This window comes from Phalaenopsis equestris, unplaced genomic scaffold (assembly GCF_001263595.1).
Source record: "Phalaenopsis equestris unplaced genomic scaffold, ASM126359v1 Scaffold000313, whole genome shotgun sequence".
Taxonomy (NCBI): domain Eukaryota; kingdom Viridiplantae; phylum Streptophyta; class Magnoliopsida; order Asparagales; family Orchidaceae; genus Phalaenopsis; species Phalaenopsis equestris.
This window is the reverse complement of record NW_018164755.1, coordinates 36,754-59,979: the sequence shown is the minus strand read 5'-3', so window position 1 is coordinate 59,979 and position 23,226 is coordinate 36,754. Positions and strand designations below refer to the sequence as shown.

The following is a 23,226-nucleotide window of genomic DNA, read 5'->3' as shown; positions in this document are numbered from 1 at the left end:
TCATTTTTCCCCCTGATTTAAGAAATTAAATACCCTGAACAATAATACAAGGCCACACTCTCTAACATTTAATGAATTAGATTATGGATGCACATAATAAATTTTAACATATGCTCTACTTATCTAGATATAAATTATGTAAAAACATTTTTCATTTTTGAATTTTTTTCTAGCCAACAATAAAATGGAGAAAGAGATTACAAATGAAAAATTAAAGATTTCATTTAATGTTTGTAAGCAATTCTTTAGTGAATATAGTTTTGGACTGCTTGATTAGATGAATGATGGACAATGGGGAAAGAATCCATGTTTAGCGGTTTTATTTTTCACTTGCTCGATTCACTTTCTTCTTTTTTTGTTTGTGGCATGTCAAGTAGGGGATAAGACTTCAATTTATGTTAATACGTCGCTCTGGATGTTCCTTTGTGTGGTGGATTTGAATAGAATTGATTTCTTCTTTAGCAAAATTGAAGTTAATCGAGGTTCAGCTATGCACAAGTTTCTCTATATATCCTCCGCCAATGCCTTCAATACCACGCCCTAAAAAAGCAAAAAATTCTTTATTTGTTGAGCTTTTGTCAGTGTAAGGTTAGTTTAGTTATTTTTGAGTTGGATCAACACTAACTCAACTTGATGAATTTGCAGTTCCTACGAGTTTGATTCACAACATGAAAATAGACTAATTAGTAAGCTACTGAGTTGGTGAGTTAGCAATGGTCATGATTGATCTTTTTCAGTCAAATCCAAATACAAACTTTAAACATGAATTCAAACTGCTTTCTAAGACCAAGTGATATTCGGTGGGTCTATGCCAACATTAACTATGATTGAGCAATGTCCAAAAGCAATTGACTCGATATACTCTTTTAAGTAATTTAATAGGCTTTTGATAACTTTTGGTTGAAGTAAAGTGATGACATCCATGAGAGTAGATTACTTTAATATTGTGTAATTAAAAAATATTTTGAATTCAAGTGTTTTTTAATAAAAAAATATTTTGATTAGTCATATTCGACTAAAAGTTGACACTATTTTTATTCACTCCTGGTAAAAAATAAACTCATTATTTTGTTATATTTGACATTATCCATTTTTCGAATTTATTTTGATAGGCATGATCATCAAGTGACATTAATGCTTAAAAAAACAAGTAAAAATAACTAAAATTGCTTAAACTGTTCTAAGTGCAGCATGTTTGGGATCACTTTCTATTTTTTTTAGATTTATTTTTCAGTCTTTTTAGAAAAAGTTATGATTTATGTTTTCAAAAACATAAAACATGTTTTTTTAGGTATTTTTTAATTTTTAAACATATTATTTTATTTTGTTTGACATCATCCTTTTCATCAAATATCATTATTGCTTAAAAGCAAAAGTTAAACAATAATTAAAATTGCATAAAATGTCCTAAGCATAGCCTGTTTGGGAGTAATCTGTTTTTTATTTTTATTTTTGTTTTTCAATCAATAATCTTATTATTCTGTTTTCTATTTTTAGAAATTGTTATGATTATTATAACTAGTAAGTTAACTAATAAACTTGTTAATTGAGATTAAATAATTATCAAGTTTAAATTATAATTTGAAATTATTACTTAATTATAATTTATAATTATGAAGTTAAATAGTTTAATTTTATAATTATTAATTGAATTTAAATAACTAATAAGTCTCAAGTTAATTAATTGAAATTAATTAAATATTAAAATTATTGAGTTAATAAAACAAAGAAAGCACGTTTCACATGTCTTCTGTTTTTTTTTTTTAAAAAAAACCACTCATGTTTTAAAACAACATTAAAAATTACATGAAAAAAACGGTTTTTTTTTTGTTTTTTTTTTTCAAAAACAAGAAACAAAAAATAAAAAAAAAAAAAAAAATCCCAAACAACCCCTAATCAGTCAATTTATAAGACAACTCAAAATTTAATATTTCCTTTTTTGGTTTCTTGAATCTGACATGTTTGAGAGTTTAAAAACATAAGATGCCAGAACGATAAATAGCTAATTTTTCTTTTTGACGAGTACCAAAAATCATTCATACATGTCATGGACCATTTCTTCTCTTTGAGTAGAAGCAAGTATTTCTACCAGAAGTTCAAAATAGATGGGAATTTCTGGGACATCAGAAAATAGGACGCTTGTCCTTCATTCTTCCTCGAGCAAAGCTTCGTCTTTGATTTGAACTGGTTGCGAGATCAGATGCTCTCTGTTATCATGGCATAAAGAAAAGAGTTAGTGGTATGATTTGCCAGCTAAAATTTTCTTTTTTCTTTGCCCTAGGTTTTTCCTTCTAAATATCAAAATTACCTTGATGGATTAACTGGGTTAATCTCGCCATTTTAATGGCATTTTTAACTATTAAACATGTGATTTCCATTCCAAAAATGGATTTATTCTGATGAGACTGAAGTTTGAGTTGTGTATTGTAGAAGAATGCTTAAATACCTTATTGTTAAAACAAATTCTCATTTATTCAATAAAATGCACTTGCTCTATGATTTACAGAGAAAAAAAAAACATCCAAATTTAACCGATAGTTAAAGCAGGCAAAGTGGAACGTTATGAGAAAGGGAAAATATAATTTACAACTTAATTAACGAAATTAGAGCTTGTAGAATCAGCATACCTTAGTCTTACTTATTTGTAGAGAATCCATATTCAACAAATTGTGAATCTCATCAAACTCGATGCATGCTTTAAATATAGCATCTGACAGATCACCATCTTCTTCTGCATTGTGGAAGCAACTTCGTTTCTTTGCATCACAAATTAGTTTTGACCAAATGTTTTCATTGCTGCTTAAGGTTCCATCATTTCCCAAAATCCACAAACAATGCCTTTCATTTAATATTAAATGCATCAGGATAACGTGGATGGTGGTATTATCTTGCCTAATTGAATAAATGAATGATAAGAAGAAACATACTTAGCTCTTGTAAGGGTAACATTTGATCTTTGAGCATTTGCGAGAAAACCTATTGATCCACTTTTATTTGATCTTACAGTCGACATAATAATAACATCCTCTTCACTACCTTGAAAACCATCAATGGATCTAATTTTGACTGAAAAGTAGTTTGATAAATCATACTTTTTTCCTATTTTTTCATTGATTGCGAGCACCTGTGCAGTGTATGGTGTCACAACACCGACACTGATTTTCTGATTTGTATATTTTGATGCTGAAGGAAAAAAAAACATAGTTAGTCCACATCTACCAACTTACGTGCGCAAAAAGAACCATCTGACAAAGTTTCAAGATTGATGAAGGTTACAATCTAAATTTATGCCTCAATCACGTCTGTTTTTTGTGAAGTTCTTGCATAGCATTGCAGTTTTAAAATCTTTAGGCTAAGTACTGATCTTAATTTCTGTAGTTATGGTGATAGCTGCCTTTTTCTTAATAATTTAAAGGAGTTGCATTTTTATAGTGGAATGCCTGGTTTTTTTATAAATGAAATCAAGTTGAAGAAGTGTAATGTAAAAAACCTCAATAATGTTTACTTATGATCCAATTGAGACTTAACCTATCTTTGTATGTATATATAAGTGTAGAATATAAATTTGAAATGCTGTGTATGACTAAAAGCTCGCAGACCAGATTCAAGGAATAAGTTCAACTTGTTAAGCTCGTGAAACGTTTTTGGCTAGGGCAATCCGCCCAAGCAATTTGACTAAGAAATCTGATAGGACAGGTCACCAAGATGTTTGACCTCCACTACTTCACCACATCAGATCGACCAATCGCTTTGGCGATCAACTCAAATAGGAATGTGCGGCGTTCTTGACGGTGAACTCAATCAAGGTGAATAGAAAGACCTTTTTAGCACAGTTCATGGACAATAGGCTGAGAAGTTATAAAAGAATATAAAGGATAAGGCCATTGAACCATTAGCAAGAGAAGAGAATGCCTAGAGAGAAGTATTAATGTGGAGCAATTATTAAGCAAGGTGTTATAAAATATTACATGCTCATGCCAGATGAAATAAGGGGATAAGACAACTTCTAGCGTGAATTACCCTGACAAGTTAGAGAAGAAGACAGAGGATAAATAAATGGTTCTTGAGATTTTTGTACAATAAATGAATTATTTGTAATATATAAGCCAACCTTTTAATAAAGAATGGCGATAAATGTAATACAAGAAGTGGATCATGAGAATTGAGATGGCTGATACTTGTCTCTCTGATTTTTTTTGTCTATGTTCTTTGTGCTTTAAATTTCTTTTGCATCTTTCTCTTTGGTTGTGTAAATTCACTGACAAGTCCGGATCCAAGATACCAAAAAGACCTTTTAGTAATTTTATCAAGAAGTGGATCATGAGAATTGAGATTGCCGATACTTGTCTCTCTGATTTTTTTTTTCTATGTTCTTTGTGGTTTAAATTTCTTTTGCATCTTTCTCTTTGATTGTGTAAATTCACTGACAAGTCCAAGATACCAAAAAGACCTTTTAGTAATTTTATCATCTCTATTAGCTTCTAAGAAGTTAGAGCGTCTAAGGTTGAATTTTGTACCAGGATCAGCAGTAAAAGAGGAAAATGTTTGTGGAGAACTAGTTGATCTTAGTGTTTTGTCTGTAGAATTCATTAAAGCTATAATCAATAGATTCAATATCCCATATTCCAACATCTACAACCCAAGCTAGAATAATAACTCGAAAAATAATTAAACTGTAGGAAACAAACAGTGGGGTAGCAACCAACCCAATCAGTAGGTAATTGGAATAACTAGTGTAGGAGCAACCCAAGACGGACTTACCCACCAGAATTCCTTAAAATACACACTTTAAGGAAATGATGTTATCTTTGAAAAAAATTGTGTTGCAAATGGGAATCAATTGCAGAGTCAAATTGTAGCTCTGAGCCCGTAATACTTATTGACAAATCTACCACGAACTTAGAAAAAGCATACTCACCTCCTCAAATAGAACCAGAAAGAACACCCCCATCCTTTCTTTATAAGTTTCACTCACATAAGTTTGGTCAACAATTCTTGAGATTTTGGGAAGTGTTTAAGTAGCTTACAATTAACATTCCTTTCGTTGAAGCCTTAGAATAGATGTTTAGTTATTTTAAATTCTTGAAATTTAAACTTAATAAGAAAAGAAAACTATATTTTGAGTTTGTAACACTAAGCAAGGAGTGTAGTGTGATTCTTTAAAAGAAACTCCCTCAGAAACTTAAGTACCCCGGTAGTTTTATCATCTCATTGGCTTTAGGAGGTAATCTTTTTTTGGAAAAGTCTTATGTAACTTAAGAGCCAACATAAATCTTATGCCCTTATTGATTTTCACGAGATTAGGACTAGGATAAGTCCAACCTACCACTGTAACCCTTCAACTTGTTGACTAATCTTTGACTTACTCTAGAGGGGTTATAGAAGATTTCTTGGTTAAGGTTGATATATTTATCTTCCTTGTTGATTTCATAGTTCTGGCAATGGATAAAGATAAGAAAATCCCAATAATCTTAGACATTTTCTAGCCACAAGAAGGCCAATGTTTGATATCCAAAAGAAGGAGTTGACTATGAGAGTTGCTGATCAAGAGGTGACACTCAATAGTTTAAAATCAATTAGATAGCCCCATGACTCTAGTGATAATTCATGTTATATGTTGGATTTGGTGAATGAGTTGATTAAAAGACAATTTCAAGACACATTTGAAGTTGGCTCAGTAGAGCAATAAGTGATAGAAGAAGAAAACAAAGACCTTAATGAAGAATCTACACTACTTTTACAAGCAATCCCTAGAGTGATTTGGGATAGGTATGATATTTAAGACACCTGAACTAATGCTAAACTCTTAATACCATATATATTTGAAGCACCTAAAATAGAACTTAAGGTTCTCCAATAACAATTGCAGTTTGTATTTTTAGAAGAATATTCTAGTTTGCTCGTCATTATTTCTTCTAAATTAAGTAAATTACAAGAGAAAAAGTTGAGTGTTGAGAATTTTAGGAAAGCTTTTGGGTGTACTATAGCAGATATAAATGGTATTTCAACCTACTTTGGGGTTCAGATTTGTGTTGGTGATTTTTTTCATCAAAATTGTATGCATGCATAATGAATAGCTTATACCATTTATATATGATATAGTCCACCCAAAAGCTTTCCTAAAATTCTCAACACTCTCAACTTTTTCTCTTGTAATTTGGTTGACCCCTGTTATAAAAAAAGTGTGAAAAAGAAAATATTAAAGTGATTAGCTACATGTAGAAATTATTTACCCTATTTTCCAAAGTGCATGGGTTAGCTCAATACATTGTCCCTAAGAAATGATGGGTTATAGTAGTGGAAAATGACCAGAAAAAACTTAGACCTCACTAGGAGTGTCACAGGGCAGAAATTATGCTTAGACTGCAGAAAGTCATATAAAGCCACTAAAAAAGATCATTTCCACTTACCCTTTCTTGACTAAATATTAGTAGAATAGCAAGGCACCTTTATTTACTATTTTCTAAATGGTTATTATCATTATCATCAAATTCTTATAGCTCCAAAAGGTCAGGATAATATCACCTTTACCAGTCCATATGTAACTTTTGTCTTCAAGGGAATGCTTTTTGGACAATCTAACGCCCATACTACTTTTTCAGAGATGTATGATGATGATCTTTTTAGATTTGATAGAAAAGGGGATAGAAGTTGTTATGTATGATTTCTTTGTATTTGTCATATTCTTTGATGCATGTATTGAACACTTTGTAAAAGTTTTGCAAAGGTGTGAAGAGACTAATCATGTTGATTTAGGAAAAGTGTCAATTTATGGTTTGTGTAGGGATTGTCCTTATGCTAATTTATGAGAGAAAAAAGATGGAGATCAGGCTATAATTCAAGTTATAGAAAAATTACCTCGACCCACATTATGTCAGATTTTACTTTTAGGATGAACCCTACTTATTTAAAAAATGTAATGATCAAATTATTAGTTGACTTACAAGAAAAACTACATGAGATTTTTAAAGTCTGTCGTGGTTCCAAAGTTGGAGGGTATTTCCTAGGATTTAGGACTGATTTTCATATTTTACCATATGGATTTTACTGAGCAACTCTATTTAAGAATGTTAATGATTATGTTAAGAAATATTATTGGAATCAAAGGGGGGACAATATTTCTGGAAGAGTTGAGATGCCCTCAAATTATATTTTAGAGATTGACGTATATGATTTTTTAGGGAATAGATTTCATGGAGCCATTTGTATCTCGTTTATGTAAGATTTATGTGCTGGTAACAGTAGATTATGAGTGTGTTTGTTTTGTTTGTAGTTGTATGAAATCTCAGTTCAAAACTTATTGTTCAAAAGATGATCCCAAAGAAGCAGTTGGTCAATTTGAAAGATACAGATTTAAAAGGATTGTATGTGGACAAATGTCTGTAACATCACTTAGTTAATATTTTTTTCTAATTCATAAGTATTTTCAAAGTATGTAAGATTATATTTTTTAACTATGTTACCTAAATTAAATTGTAGATTAAAGAGAATGTTACATTTTAGAAAATTAATTTAAAAAAAAAAGTTAATATTACAAGTGCTAGGAGAATCTCGCGGAGATGGGCGGAGAAGAAGAACCCCACTCCTCCCCTCTGATCCCGACGCCTGCGTCCTTGCCAGCTTTTGGGCTTACTTCGTTGACAAAAAGGTTAATTAAAATGGGTTTGACTTTGATCTCTATCAATAGAGCTGTCAAAATGGCTCGTTGTTCACGAACAGCTCGGGGAGAATAAATACTTCAGAGGAGAGGACATTGGGTGGTTCCTTCACCTCGTGGTTCTACAGCTTTGAGTGATTCATAGAGTTCAGCAAGGAGGAATGCCCCATGCTTGCGGATTGGGGAAAGCGCTGCGTGAAGAATGGTAGAAGATATGCGAACTCAGCGAACCACGAAACAATATTCATGTTCATGTTCCTATTAAGCCGCGAAACGGCACTTGCAAACTGCATTAGCACATTGGTGAAACAAACCATTCGCAAACTTGGTTTTAAACTGTGAAACAAACAGGCCCTATATCTATAAATGTATTAAGTATTGAATTTAATCAAATATGATTCATAAAGTGTTGTGAGTTTCTTAAAGTAGAATATTTAAAGTAAATTTAGAACTCTTAGGGTTATAATCAATGGTGGGGAGACCATTTATGCAATAGATGAATTGAGAACACTAACAGCTCGGGGAGAATAAATACTTCAGAGGAGAGTACTTTGGGTGGTTCCTTCACCTCGTGGTTCTACAACTTTGAGTGATTCCTAGAGTTCAGCAAGGAGGAGGAATGCCCCATGCTTGCGGATTGGGGAAAGCGTTGCGTGAAGCGGGAGTGTCGAGGGCACAAATGGTAGAAGATATGCGAACTCAGCGAACCACGAAACAATATTCATGTTCATGTTCCTATTAAGCCGCGAAACGGCACTTGCAAACTGCATTAGCACATTGGTGAAACAAACCATTCGCAAACTTGGTTTTAAACTGTGAAACAAACAGGCCCTATATCTATAAATGTATTAAGTATTGAATTTAATCAAATATGATTCATAAAGTGTTGTGAGTTTCTTAAAGTAGAATATTTAAAGTAAATTTAGAACTCTTAGAGTTATAATCAATGATGGGGAGACCATTTATGCAATAAATGAATTGAGAACACTAGCTAAATTGAAATCAAATAGAAGATTTTTACCGCTTATCATCTTCAAACAGGTGGATTAGCAAAGGTATCCAACAGCGATATCAAAAGAATTTTCTCTACATTTAATATATATATATATATATATATATATCATTCCATATTTTTCTTAGTTTAAATGATAGAGCATTATACCTCAAACTTTGTATCTATCCCGAAAGATAAACACAAAACTTGAGGATGAGACTCGATCAAATAAACTGAGAAATATATGACATCTGTTTGGTCTGCGAAACCATTTTTATTTGCCGACAAGTTCCTCTATTTAATATGAAAAATTAAATAGGGTTTATATAAAGCTGGGTTCAAAAAAGCTTCCTATAAGGGCAAGCCTCTATAAATGACCAAAGTCACTTAAGAAAACTTTCGATAAAAATTAGGAAATATTATCTTCAATGTTGTCAAAAAGATAAGACTTTTCAACGAGATCGGACAAAGAGGTGTGAAAGGGGAATGACTCAAATTTGGAGCATTTTGTTCTAGAGTCCAAAGGAGGAAGAACTAGGGGATGTCATAGATCCGGAGGAGAACCTCGATGACTTCCCAAGCTATCCTAATGTTTGGTTTCAGTTTTGAGGAGAAATATTTAAATGTTTCATCTTATAAATTTTATTATTTAGGACTTACATTCGTGTGAAACGATCACACAAATAGCTTGAAAGATGTGAGAATTTAGGTCGCGACAGACGATAACCTTGAAATCCTAAGATGAGTTAGGACTTATATTGTATAGCAAAGCCACACAAAGACCTAAAGAAAAAGTTGAGGGTTTATGTTGCACTGGGCAGACAACCTCGAAATCCTTTGGCTTGTTGTTTAATTCTAAGGAAAGACATAATTCTATGAAAGGATATATTGTTGCAGATCCTCTTGCTGTTGTAGATCGTTGTCGTAGAATGCTGCCCCCAGGAAAGCTCCAAGCTCCTCGTCGTGACTAGTTTAAGTTTTCTAGTGTGTCAGGTTATGATGTCAAATCAAATGTCCCTATGGTTAAAGTTCTTTAAATGTTATGGGGGCATGTTAAAGTTGATTAGAGTAGCACCGGTTAGGATTCTACGGTTCCCTCATTCCGGATTCACTTAGTCCAAATGAATTTACTAAACTCAACTTAATGAGTTCCATAATTTTATTTAGACCGTGGGAAGTCTCGTTTGCAATCGCAGGTTGCCTCCTCCGGGGGATTCCCGATCGTCTGATAGAGACGTCTTAATTTAGTTGCAATTATTATTTTGTGATGTTTGTGATTAAATTTTGAGTTGTCATATATTTTGAATGTTGTATGGAAGTGATTTTTATCTCGGTCAATTTTAGTTTTGGTCTTGGTTTTGTGGTTATCCTAGCAGTTTTAGGTTTTCATGCAGGGTGACATCGTTGTTTAACATGCAAGTTTGAAATAAGAAATACAAGAAGGTAAATACATTAATTTAAAAGCGTACATGTCGAGTCTTCTCGCTCCACCACCTGAAAGATTAGTACTTGTAAGTATTGCATAAGAAGGTTTAAGTTGTAAGAGTAGATGAAGGTTTAACTATCAAACCCTAGATTATGATTTTGTTGAATCTCGGAAGATCCTAGTGGATAATTTTGGAACAAAATATGACAAGTCCAATTTGCCCTTCAGAATATTCAATAGATTTCAAAATGTTCAAGGTGTGGCCCTACATCATTTTGAATATCTCTTGAAATATCTCGAGTTCATTTTGATCTTATCATAATGTTCTAATAACTGCATTAGCACATTGGTGAAACAAACCATTCACAAACTTGGTTTTAAACTGTGAAACGAACAGGCCCTATATCTATAAATGTATTAAGTATTGAATTTAATCAAATATGATTCATAAAGTGTTGTGAGTTTCTTAAAGTAGAATCTTTAAAGTAAATTTAGAACTCTTAGGGTTATAATCAATGGTGGGGAGACCATTTATGCAATAGATGAATTGAGAACACTAACAGCTCGGGGAGAATAAATACTTCAGAGGAGAGTACTTTGGGTGGTTCCTTCACCTCGTGGTTCTACAGCTTTGAGTGATTCATAGAGTTCAGCAAGGAGGAATGCCCCATGCTTGCGGATTGGGGAAAGCGCTGCGTGAAGCGGGAGTGTCGAGGGCACGAATGGTAGAAGATATGCGAACTCAGCGAACCACGAAACAATATTCATGTTCACGTTCCTATTAAGCCGTGAAACGGAACTTGCAAACTGCATTAGCACATTGGTGAAACAAACCATTCACAAACTTGGTTTTAAACTGTGAAACGAACAGGCCCTATATCTATAAATGTATTAAGTATTGAATTTAATCAAATATGATTCATAAAGTGTTGTGAGTTTCTTAAAGTAGAATCTTTAAAGTAAATTTAGAACTCTTAGGGTTATAATCAATGGTGGGGAGACCATTTATGCAATAGATGAATTGAGAACACTAACAGCTCGGGGAGAATAAATACTTCAGAGGAGAGTACTTTGGGTGGTTCCTTCACCTCGTGGTTCTACAGCTTTGAGTGATTCATAGAGTTCAGCAAGGAGGAATGCCCCATGCTTGCGGATTGCGGGAGTGTCGAGGGCACAAATGGTAGAAGATATGCGAACTCAGCGAACCACGAAACAATATTCATGTTCACGTTCCTATTAAGCCGTGAAACGGAACTTGCAAACTGCATTAGCACATTGGTGAAACAAACCATTCACAAACTTGGTTTTAAACTGTGAAACGAACAGGCCCTATATCTATAAATGTATTAAGTATTGAATTTAATCAAATATGATTCATAAAGTGTTGTGAGTTTCTTAAAGTAGAATCTTTAAAGTAAATTTAGAACTCTTAGGGTTATAATCAATGGTGGGGAGACCATTTATGCAATAGATGAATTGAGAACACTAACAGCTCGGGGAGAATAAATACTTCAGAGGAGAGTACTTTGGGTGGTTCCTTCACCTCGTGGTTCTACAACTTTGAGTGATTCCTAGAGTTCAGCAAGGAGGAGGAATGCCCCATGCTTGCGGATTGGGGAAAGCGCTGCGTGAAGAATGGTAGAAGATATGCGAACTCAGCGAACCACGAAACAATATTCATGTTCATGTTCCTATTAAGCCGCGAAACGGCACTTGCAAACTGCATTAGCACATTGGTGAAACAAACCATTCGCAAACTTGGTTTTAAACTGTGAAACAAACAGGCCCTATATCTATAAATGTATTAAGTATTGAATTTAATCAAATATGATTCATAAAGTGTTGTGAGTTTCTTAAAGTAGAATATTTAAAGTAAATTTAGAACTCTTAGAGTTATAATCAATGATGGGGAGACCATTTATGCAATAAATGAATTGAGAACACTAGCTAAATTGAAATCAAATAGAAGATTTTTACCGCTTATCATCTTCAAACAGGTGGATTAGCAAAGGTATCCAACAGCGATATCAAAAGAATTTTCTCTACATTTAATATATATATATATATATATATATATCATTCCATATTTTTCTTAGTTTAAATGATAGAGCATTATACCTCAAACTTTGTATCTATCCCGAAAGATAAACACAAAACTTGAGGATGAGACTCGATCAAATAAACTGAGAAATATATGACATCTGTTTGGTCTGCGAAACCATTTTTATTTGCCGACAAGTTCCTCTATTTAATATGAAAAATTAAATAGGGTTTATATAAAGCTGGGTTCAAAAAAGCTTCCTATAAGGGCAAGCCTCTATAAATGACCAAAGTCACTTAAGAAAACTTTCGATAAAAATTAGGAAATATTATCTTCAATGTTGTCAAAAAGATAAGACTTTTCAACGAGATCGGACAAAGAGGTGTGAAAGGGGAATGACTCAAATTTGGAGCATTTTGTTCTAGAGTCCAAAGGAGGAAGAACTAGGGGATGTCATAGATCCGGAGGAGAACCTCGATGACTTCCCAAGCTATCCTAATGTTTGGTTTCAGTTTTGAGGAGAAATATTTAAATGTTTCATCTTATAAATTTTATTATTTAGGACTTACATTCGTGTGAAACGATCACACAAATAGCTTGAAGACGATAACCTTGAAATCCTAAGATGAGTTAGGACTTATATTGTATAGCCATTCCATATTTTTCTTAGTTTAAATGATAGAGCATTATACCTCAAACTTTGTATCTATCCCGAAAGATAAACACAAAACTTGAGGATGAGACTCGATCAAATAAACTGAGAAATATATGACATCTGTTTGGTCTGCGAAACCATTTTTATTTGCCGACAAGTTCCTCTATTTAATATGAAAAATTAAATAGGGTTTATATAAAGCTGGGTTCAAAAAAGCTTCCTATAAGGGCAAGCTTCTATAAATGACCAAAGTCGCTTAAGAAAACTTTCGATAAAAGTTAGAAAATATTATCTTCAATGACTTCAAAAAGATAAGACTTTTCAACGAGATCGAACAAAGAGGTATGAAAGGGGAATGACTCAAATTTTGAGCATTTTGTTCTAGAGTCCAAAGGAGGAAGAACTAGGGGATGTCATAGATCCGGAGGAGAACCTCGATGACTTCCCAAGCTATCCTAATGTTTGGTTTCAGTTTTGAGGAGAAATATTTAAATGTTTCATCTTATAAATTTTATTATTTAGGACTTACATTCGTGTGAAACGATCACACAAATAGCTTGAAAGATGTGAGAATTGAGGTCGCGACGGACGATAACCTTGAAATCCTAAGACGAGTTAGGACTTATATTGTATAGCAAAGCCACACAAAGACCTAAAGAAAAAGTTGAGGGTTTATGTTGCACTGGGCAGACAACCTCGAAATCCTTTGGCTTGTTGTTTAATTCTATGAAAGGATATATTGTTGCAGATCCTCTTGCTGTTGTAGATCGTTGTCGTAGAATGCTGCCCACAGGAAAGCTCCAAGCTCCTCGTCGTGACTAGTTTAATTTTTCTAGTGTGTCAGGTTATGATGTCAAATCAAATGTCCCTATGGTTAAAGTTCTTTAAATGTTATGGGGTCATGTTAAAGTTGATTAGAGTGGCACCGGTTAGGATCCTACGGTTCCCTCCTTCCGGTACCACTATTTTCTATTGGATTCACTTAGTCCAAATGAATTTACTAAACTCAACTTAATGAGTTCTATACTTTCATTTAGACTATGATAAGTCTCGTTTGCAATCGTAGGTTGCCTCCTCCGGTGGATTCCCGATCGTCTGATGGAGACGTCTTAATTTAGTTGCAATTATTATTTTGTGATGTTTGTGATTAAATTTTGAGTTGTTTTATATTATGGAGGTGATTTTTATCTCGGTCAATTTTAGTTTTAGTCTTGGTTTTGTAGTTATCCTAGCAGTTTTAGGTTTTCATGCAGGGTGACATCGTTGTTTAACATGCAAGTTTGAAATAAGAAATACAAGAAGGTAAATACATTAATTTAAAAGCGTACATGTCGAGTCTTCTCGCTCGACCACCTGAAAGATTAGTACTTGTAAGTATTGCAAAAAGGTTTAAGTTGTAAGAGTGGATGAAGGTTTAGCTACCAAACCCCAAGTTATGATTTTGTTGAATCTCGGAATATCCTAATAGATAATTTTAGAACAAGATGGGGCAAGTCCAATTTGCCCTTCAGAATATCCAATATATTTCAAAATGTTTAAGGTGTGGCCCTAGATCATTTTTAATATCTCGAGTTCATTTTGATCTTATCATAATGTTCTAATAATCATCTGAGGTTGAAGTGTGACTACCCCATTGATCAGTGAAGCTTAACGATTTAATTATGTCAAGGATACGTTACTCTATTAGTCAGTTGATGTTTAATTTAAAAGTTATGTGAGTGGGTGCCCTTAAGACGTGTTTGAGTCATTTAAGATTGTGGTGTCCGGAGTTAAAGTCAGACTTGTAGTGCTTAAAGATGTTAATCACGAATCATATCAATTTATAAATCCAATCAACTTGAGTTTAGACATCGAACTTATTTCACTACCAAGCCTTTCACTGCCAAGCCTTTACAGTCATAATGAGTGAAATGATGGTTTTCAAAGTTTTGATTATTTCACTACCAAGCCTTTACAATCATAATGAGTGAAATGTTGGTTTTCAAAGTTTTGATTTAAGTGTCATATATCTTTATTAAATGATCGCATCATCCTCAGCTTTGGGCTTAATAAAAGTAAATTATCATCTTTCTGGCTTAAGCCCATCACTTAAGAATCATTTGATCTTTAATTGACTTCCAAGTCATGCAGATCAAATTTCATATTTTTTGACTTTTAATTTATTTATTATAACTATTTTTAGTGAGTAAAATTCCTTTTTAAGCTTTTAAAAATTTATTTTTAACTTAGGAAAATTAGAAAAAATATTTTATTAAATCTCAAGTGATCAGAGAGCAGTTATGGAAATTTTGAAATATTTTTGTATTTTTGTATTTTTGTAATTTTTATTTATTCTTAATTATTTTAAATTCAAAATGAGGCTAAAAATCAAATAATTTACCAAAAATAAATTTTATTTTTCTGCCTCTAATCACAAGGAACTCAGAAAATTGTTTTTCATGATTTTTCTAAGTGTATTTAATTTATTATAATTATTTTTCAACCAAAATACAAGCTTTCTTAAAAAATCCACTTTAGTGCTTATATTAAGCCAAATAATTTTCAATTTTTTACAATGGGTAGATATGATTTTTATGAACAAAGTGCAGTTGGTTTTGTTTAGTGCAGTTGGTTTTGTTAATTTTTTATGTTTATTTAATTTACACAAATTAATATAAGATATTCACATTTAACTAAATATAAAAATTCACAAAATATATAAAATTCATAAAATAATTCAAAGCATCACAATATTTTTCCTAGACTTTTCTAACCACAGAAAACCTACTAAAATTATTCTCATAATTTTTCAAGTGATGTTTTGATTTATATAATTAAAAAAAGCCAAAATGGTCATCTTAGCTTAAAAATTACGATTAGAAGCATAGAGATGCTCTCTGACCATGAAAAAACCAGAGAACATCTCCTCTGTGATGTGGAATAAACACTCAAAATTTCAAACTATGGTGAAATATTTTAAGCCATGGAGAATTAAAATACCACAGAGGGTATTTAATTCATTAAAAATAATATATTTGAAAAATAATTTTTATTTTTTGTCCACCTTATTCTCTTTTGTTCACTAAGCAAGAGAGTATTTTTTTTATGATTTTTTTAGAGAAAGATATGGACTTTTGAAGTTTAAGCATTTAAATTCAAAATTCCATATTTTTCTACTTATCCACGTGGCACCAACTCATCTCCGTTCCGAAGGCTCCACGCGTCGCTCTGCCATTCGCCGTCGTCGGCCATGTATCCTCCATGCATACCGCTCTTTATGCACCATGAGTCTGTTTGGCTTGATCTCCTCCGTCCGTTGATCAGACGACTCTCCGTTATCGTCCTAAAGTGACCTAGCCCGTGAGCCGTTCACACTAAAACCTTTAGATATTGGCCTAGACTCAATCAAATTGCATGGAGTTTGTTTCTAAACCTTCATCTACTCAAGACAAACTTATCTAAATGGATTATATGATATGAAATACAATAAATATGTATGGAGAGTAAAAATAAGCTCGGATTAGGGTTAGGGTTCAATACCTTTGTCTGAGAGGGGATGTCTCAATCAGATGGTTGTGGTAGCTTCTTTTGGTCCCAACGAACCTCCGGATGAAGTCTCAAGCCTTGGTGAATGGTCTAGGTATGAATTCGATCAAGGTGGTTTTCAGGTGTTGGTCTAGAGCTAGGTTAGAGGCTATTTCAGAGGGGGCTTTGGTGGGGAATCAACGTCTCTCAGTGTGAGGATGGTGTGTGCACAACTAATTGAAGTTTGGTGAGCTGTGGAGCTGTGGGGAGTTGTCCTGATTTTGGCAGAAATTTGAGCTCAAAATTGAGCTTCCACAGTGGGGATCAATAGGGGAGAATGGTGGGCTTGAACTGAGGAGGTCTTAGGGAGCCTCTGAGAGCAATTTGACAGAGTTTCCTTATGCAAATTTTAGTTCTTTTTTTTCATGGAGGTGAGGTTTAAATAAAATAGCCTAGGGTGGCTGTCCTGGCCAATTTGAGGGGAGAATGGTGGGCTTGAACTGAGGAGGTCTTAGGGAGTCTCTGGAAGTAAATTGGTAGAGTTTCCTTAAGAAATTTTTAGCTGCAAATTTTAGTTCTTTTTTTTCATGGAGGTGAGGTTTAAATAAAATAGCCTAGGGTGGCTGTCATGGCCAATTGAGGGGTGCAAAATAGTGCTTAGGTGGAGGGTTTTGAAGTGCTAAAGCCAATTAGAATTGGCCAGCTCAGAAGGGTGAGTTTGGGTTTGAATTTTTGCTTGGGGCTCTTGGTTTTGGTGTTTTCCGGCCACTACCGGCCACTAGGCCAACCGGCAGGGCCAGGAGAGGTGGTCAAGAGGTCAGGTGGGCCAGTGGGAGTGTTAATTATAATTAACCCTCAATAGCAAGTGATGATGAGGAAGATTTTTTTTTAAGGAAGATTTTTTGTTAAGGGGCCCATAAATTTATGGGCATAAATCCCTTAATTTAGGGATCCAATAGTTCATAGCTCACCACGGTTGGTCCAAGGGGGTTTAGCCTGGACAATAGAGTGTGCTTAATGGCCGTGGAGTCATCAATTTGGTAGCTTAGGCATGGCTAAGTCAATTTTGGCACATAGGTCCAATTTGGGTCCAAATGGCTAAAGGTTGGGTTTGGGTTTAGCTAGCCATGACTTTGAGCCCAATTGATTGATCAACATTGAGTGGATAATTGTCATGAAGATTTTTGGTGAAGGATTAAAGTGATTTTGAGTCCCATTGGAAGCTCAATTTGAAGGAATTTGGTATTTTGGTCAGTCAATTTGGGCAAGTTGGACTAGACTTAGGTCTAGATTGGGCTAAGGTTATCAATTTGGGCAAATTGGACTAGACTTAGGTCTAGGTTGGGCTAAGGTTGGGTGAGGTTCAAATTAATTATTGAAAATGTTCTGTAGGAATGTCATGAAGAGTTTTCAACATAAATTGGGTGCCAATTTTGGGGTTAAGGCATTCAATTTGGTGGAATTTGGAGACAACCAATTTGGGGCAAATTTGGAGATTTTTAGACTTGGGTTAAAATTAAATGAAATTAAGGCTTCACCAAGGTCAAATGAAGGTCAGGTTTGGTGTGTAGGAGTGTTATGAAAGATTTAAGATCCAAATTGGAGCAAATTAAGTAGGTTATGGGGTTCAATTTGGTGGGATTAAGTCATAGGGCAAAAAGTCATAGGGCCAAAATTGAGGGTTTGACTTAGATTAAGATTGAGCTCAAAGCTTGGGCCAATTAGGCTTGGATTTGATTTATATTGGTCATATGAAAGATGCATGTGAGTTTAGAATTGAAATTGAGGGAAATTTGGTCCAAATTGATGGACATTTAAGGTAAATTTGAAAAAATTAGGCCTTTAAAGTCAATTTAGGGGGTTTTGGTTAAAATGATCAAATTGGCCAAATTGGGTTCAATTGAAGGGTTCAAGTTGGTTTTGGAGATATTTGAAGTGATTTGGGAGGTTTTGGGAAAGTTTGGGGTGCCAAGGTTATTTTTGTAATTTTGGCAATTTTTTGGGTTTTATTGCAATTTTGAAAATTTTGGGTGATTTTGGGTAATTTGGGTAATTTGGGTATTTTGAATTGGTTTGAAATGATTTTTGAACATATTTGGGTATTTTGAGTGAATTTGAAAATTTTTGGCTAAATTTAAAGTTTCAATGGCATTTAGGTAATTTAGGTAGATTTAGGGGCAAAAGGTCAAATTGGGTATTTTTATAGAATTGAGAAGCCACCCACCATATGTGAACTATGAACTAATGGAATCCCCATTTGGGTCCTCTATGTATTGGTCTTAGCTAAACCCTAGCCTAGAGCTAGTGGGACCATCTACATGAGTCTCCCAAAATATCAAGGGAACAATGTTAATAATTTTGGGTTTAGGGTTGTGAGTGATTGTGGGTGAGAGTGAGTGTAGGTGAGTGAACTAGTTCCAATTCAACACCCAGGGCTAGCCCTAAGGTTAGACAGTTCTATGGGGGCTCATCTTGAGCTCCCTCCATATCAACTTCATCTACTAAGTGCTAGAGGATAGGACCAACCTGTGAAACTTCAAGATTAACTTCAATTGAGCAAGGAGGAGTCTAGAATTTCTAATGGTGAGGGTTCATTTTCTAGTTTTCTAAGAATAATCAACAAGAGATTTCTATGGCTAGACCTTAGGCAACTAAAGAGAGAAAACTAAACATCGACCAAAAGTGAGGTCAACAGTTTATTGACAACAATAAAAGTTAACCCATTTTCAAGTTGTTGATATCAAGGATAGAAGAACTTCTCATGCATTTAAGATTGGTGGCTTGAGGCTAAAATTATACTTAAGAGGTGATAGCGTTGGCCTTAGAGAAACTCTAACTTTGTGTCAGCCCAAATAATAATTTCTGAAAATAGATAGACCTCTTTATCCTGCATCATGGTTGAATAGGCCGACAAGAGCATTATTAAATGAGATGCACCAAAGAAGTATGACAATAATATAAAATATTACATATTTATTAGAAGATAAGAGGAAAATTCTGCTTCTCATGTGTGTTATCTTGACAAATTAGAGAAAAAGACAAATAAAACATTTTAGGAGATTCGTGTACAATGAATATATTATTTGTAATGTATCTGACAAATATTGCAAAATATGGTACACAACTAAAGCTACTAACAAGTAGGCAAATTGAGATGGTACACAACTAAAGCTACTAACAAGTAGGCAAATTGAGAATGAAATGACCAAGAAAAGTTTGAATTATAGAACCACATCGACTAATCTATATATGACACCACAATAATATAATTAAAAAATAAAATTTAATTTCTTGATGGTATAATCTTGGTATTACATTTACTAATGTTTAGAATATAACAATCATACCTTTGAAAAGCTTTTCTACTAATTGTGCAACAACTGTAGCTTCGATCATGTTTTTTTTGCTTCTTCCATGCTTATCTGCTTCCTCCTTGCCACGCCCAATGTTTATAAAAGAATAAGGACCATAAAGTGGCCCTGATAGATACTGTTTTATATAGCTTGGATCTAGTACATTTTCTCCATCGAAAATCTTGTTTCCATAGAAGGAGATATTCGGAAACTTACTTATGGATGGATGCATCCTATATTGAATGTTTAAAAGATTTTTTTCTTTACCTAATGAGCTCAATCTTTCAAACAAGCTTCTTCCATAACCAGCCATCTCTGAAATCTAAATAAAACGAGAAAGAGAGAAAGTAATGAAATAATTTGGCATCAAAATATGAAATTTTGACAAAAATTGGTCATTATATATACTTAGAAAGATCATAACCTGGCTTTTGACCATGGCTGGCAATTGAAACTCATCCCCAATTAAAACAGCATTTTCTATGCCTGAAATCTGTAGGGGGATCAAGGATTCACATTCCTTAAGCTGTGCAGCCTCATCTACAATCAAAAACTGTAAGGGTTTCTTCATTTCAATTTTATTTAGACTGAAAGAACCACAAGCTGTGCAAAGAATAATTGTTGCCTTTTGCAGGCAAAAGTCTTTCGCAGAAGCATAGTCATTGATATTTGGAAGATCAAATTCTCTAGAAAGAGTCCTGAGTATTTTCAACAAGGAAGTTCTGACTTTTCTCAATCTAATTGTTATTGGAAGATATTCAACCATGTATATATTTGAATCAAATGAGAGCAACATATCATTGCTTTCCTCAACTGTAGATTCAAATAGCTCTTCAAGATCTTCATCCAAAAGTCTTGCTGATATCAACAATTTCCTGAATATTTTGATCAAATCTAAGCATAAATTCATGTATCTAAAGATTTTATCAGGTATGATGCTCCTTGGAAGATCCTTGCATATAACTTCAATACAGTCCTCCAATTCCCTAGCAAGATGATTATATCTCTTCAAGATAAATTCAATGAATGTTTCAACTATTATGAATTCGTCTTCATCCTCTCTTTTTTCACTTTCGTCCTCTGTTTTTCCTTGTTTTTTTTATTTTGTCTACATGTAGCCTATATTGTGAAATAGCATTCTCCAAGAAATCTATCATTGCTCCTACAAGATGCCTCCAACCTATGATAGGCATAAAACATTTTCCTAAAAGCCTCTTCTCTCTGTGTTCGAGAAAGATTTGAGAGAGCTTATCATCAAATTTCATCCTGGAACTATTCCCAAACATGACAATATCTCCTGTTGAGAACTTCATTTTGTCGGTATATTCTTCATCTTCAAGTAATTTGTAGAGGCGTGAAGCAACTTCAACGACAGCAGTATTTGTAGGCGCACATGTGAGAGTTCTGCATCCTTGATTCAAAAGAGCAAGTAGTAAAGTACTTATAGTTTTTGTTTTTCCAGTTCCAGGAGGACCCCATATAAGCTTTATGGGATCATCTTCATGGCTTCTTTGCCTCATTGATAAACAATCTTGCACAACACTTCTTTGTGAGTCATTCAAGTTGAATCTATCCAGGTTGTCACCCACCAATGCATCGAGGGAATTTTTAGCTAAACAAAATGAAGAGCTCCCACTTTTTACCTGTCACACAAAATAGGAAAAATAAAAAAGAGAGCTAAACAAAATGAAGAGCTTTACCTGTCACACAAAATAGGAAAAATAAAAAAGAAAAATCAAACATGCCTAATTACAATTTAAAGATGAAATTTATAAAACTACAGTTAGAAGAAAATCTCTGTTTTTTTAATCCAAAAGTTGAGTAATAGATAGAGCTATTCATATACTAGTTGTCGGATGAAATGAGTGCAATAGTGAAAGTGTGTTAATTTGAAAGATCGAGAAATGAGCTGTTTTCAAATGTTGAGTAGTAGATAGAGCTATTCATATACTAGTTGTTGGATGAAATGAGAGCAATAATGAAAATGTGTTAATTTGAAAGATCGAGAAATGAGCTGTTTTTGATAGATGGTGGAAGTAATATCTCCTGAAGCCTATGATTAAGGGAAACGGAATTCGATCATTTTGATAAGTACATTATAAGTTCAAAAGTATATTTTAATAATAATATTAATGATTATTATCATCATACTTATGGGAAATTAAAGTAGAAAAATTATGTAACGTACCGGGGAACCATAAGATAGAATTTTTTTGATGATGTGCATATTTCTCGTCATTGCCAACTCTTGATCCAGTGAATTGAAGATCCTATTCGATGTTGTCATATTCAATAGATAAACTATAAAATATGATTCTCGGTATGATTTAATGTCCAACTCATGTGATAGCTTGACAATATATAGATCAGAGCCAAGTTTTTCATCATAATCTATGTATCGAATAACATAACCAACAATGTATGAAGTTTCATTGCGTGATAAATCCGATATATGTTTTGGTTTTGTTCGCGTGAGCACAAAAAGGTCTGCATCCATTGGTTGGTAACGACATTTTCGTATATTATCATCATCATCTTCTCCAACTGCAACTTCTGGATTTTTGAGTTTAATACTGTAAACCATCTTAGCCGATATCTGCTCTATACTCTTTAATTCTGCATGTGGTGTTGCTCGAGAATATGTCTCCAAACAAGAACGTAGATCCGCATGAGTTTCCTCTATCAATGGTGTGGTGAAGGAATCAAAATAATGCCCCAAAGACGTAAAAGTTTTGGGTATCTTCTGTACCTACAGGAATTATGAATATTTTGACTTCAACTTTATCAGTAAGTATTGAAGTGATTTTCTAATTAGAAAGCTTATGTTGGCATTTCAAGTTTATCGGAAACTAAATTGCAGATCAAGAATGTCAAATTATTTCCTTTCAAAAGCAAAAAGAAAGAGAGGAAATATTGAAACGTTACTAACATATAAACCAGCAATTTATTAAGATATATAATGTTAACCTTTCTCTTAAGAAGATCGCGATTAAAAACATCACTAAGAGACCAGGAGAAGATGATCGGAACAAGGCTGGCTTTGTCATCCTTATCCTTGAGCATCAGCTTCTTCAGAAAACCGTAATCGTTATCATCACTCCCATCACTCCCATCACTCCCATAGCTGCTCATTTTCTTTGCTTCTTCATGTTCAGAAGGATCAGAAGAATAAAGCTGATGGAAGAGAATAAAGAGGAGTGGAGAAAGGAAAGATCAAGTGTAGCACCTCCACCTCAATAATTCACACTTTAATGGAGAAAGGAGCTCAAAGGTCTCGCCGTTGATATGGCTGGCTAATCACTTGGTATTTGCTTTGGGACTAAGCAATGCATGTATTGTTCGTATGAGAATATACGGCAGTCTGCAGGTAAACGAGGGGTCGTCTTGGAAACCGTTGTGTGCTATTTTTTTTAATAATGTGAAAAAAAATTTGTGTATATTACTTTGAACGTGTGTTTAAAAAAATTAAAATTTGTAATCATTAAAATAATCAAACGGCCAAATTTTTAGCTGGAAATTTTGATCGAAAGAGGTAATATTTTTATTTTCTTCCATTTCATCCTTGACTAAACACAGAAGTAGTGTTTTCTGAACTA

At 33.7% G+C, this 23,226-nt stretch overlaps 1 protein-coding gene across 1 annotated transcript; it reads right to left on the bottom strand.

Annotated features, from left to right (window-relative positions):
- Nucleotides 1-1,931: 1,931 nt before the first annotated feature.
- Nucleotides 1,932-22,751, bottom strand: LOC110025609 (uncharacterized ATP-dependent helicase C29A10.10c-like). Its single transcript, XM_020726187.1, is given in 8 exon segments — nt 1,932-2,207; nt 2,628-2,838; nt 2,928-3,183; nt 19,625-19,952; nt 20,055-20,714; nt 20,716-21,273; nt 21,819-22,379; nt 22,598-22,751. Coding segments are annotated over 8 exon segments (2,754 nt in total). The 5' UTR covers nt 22,694-22,751; the 3' UTR covers nt 1,932-2,123.
- Between the last annotated feature and the right edge of the window lie 475 nt (nt 22,752-23,226).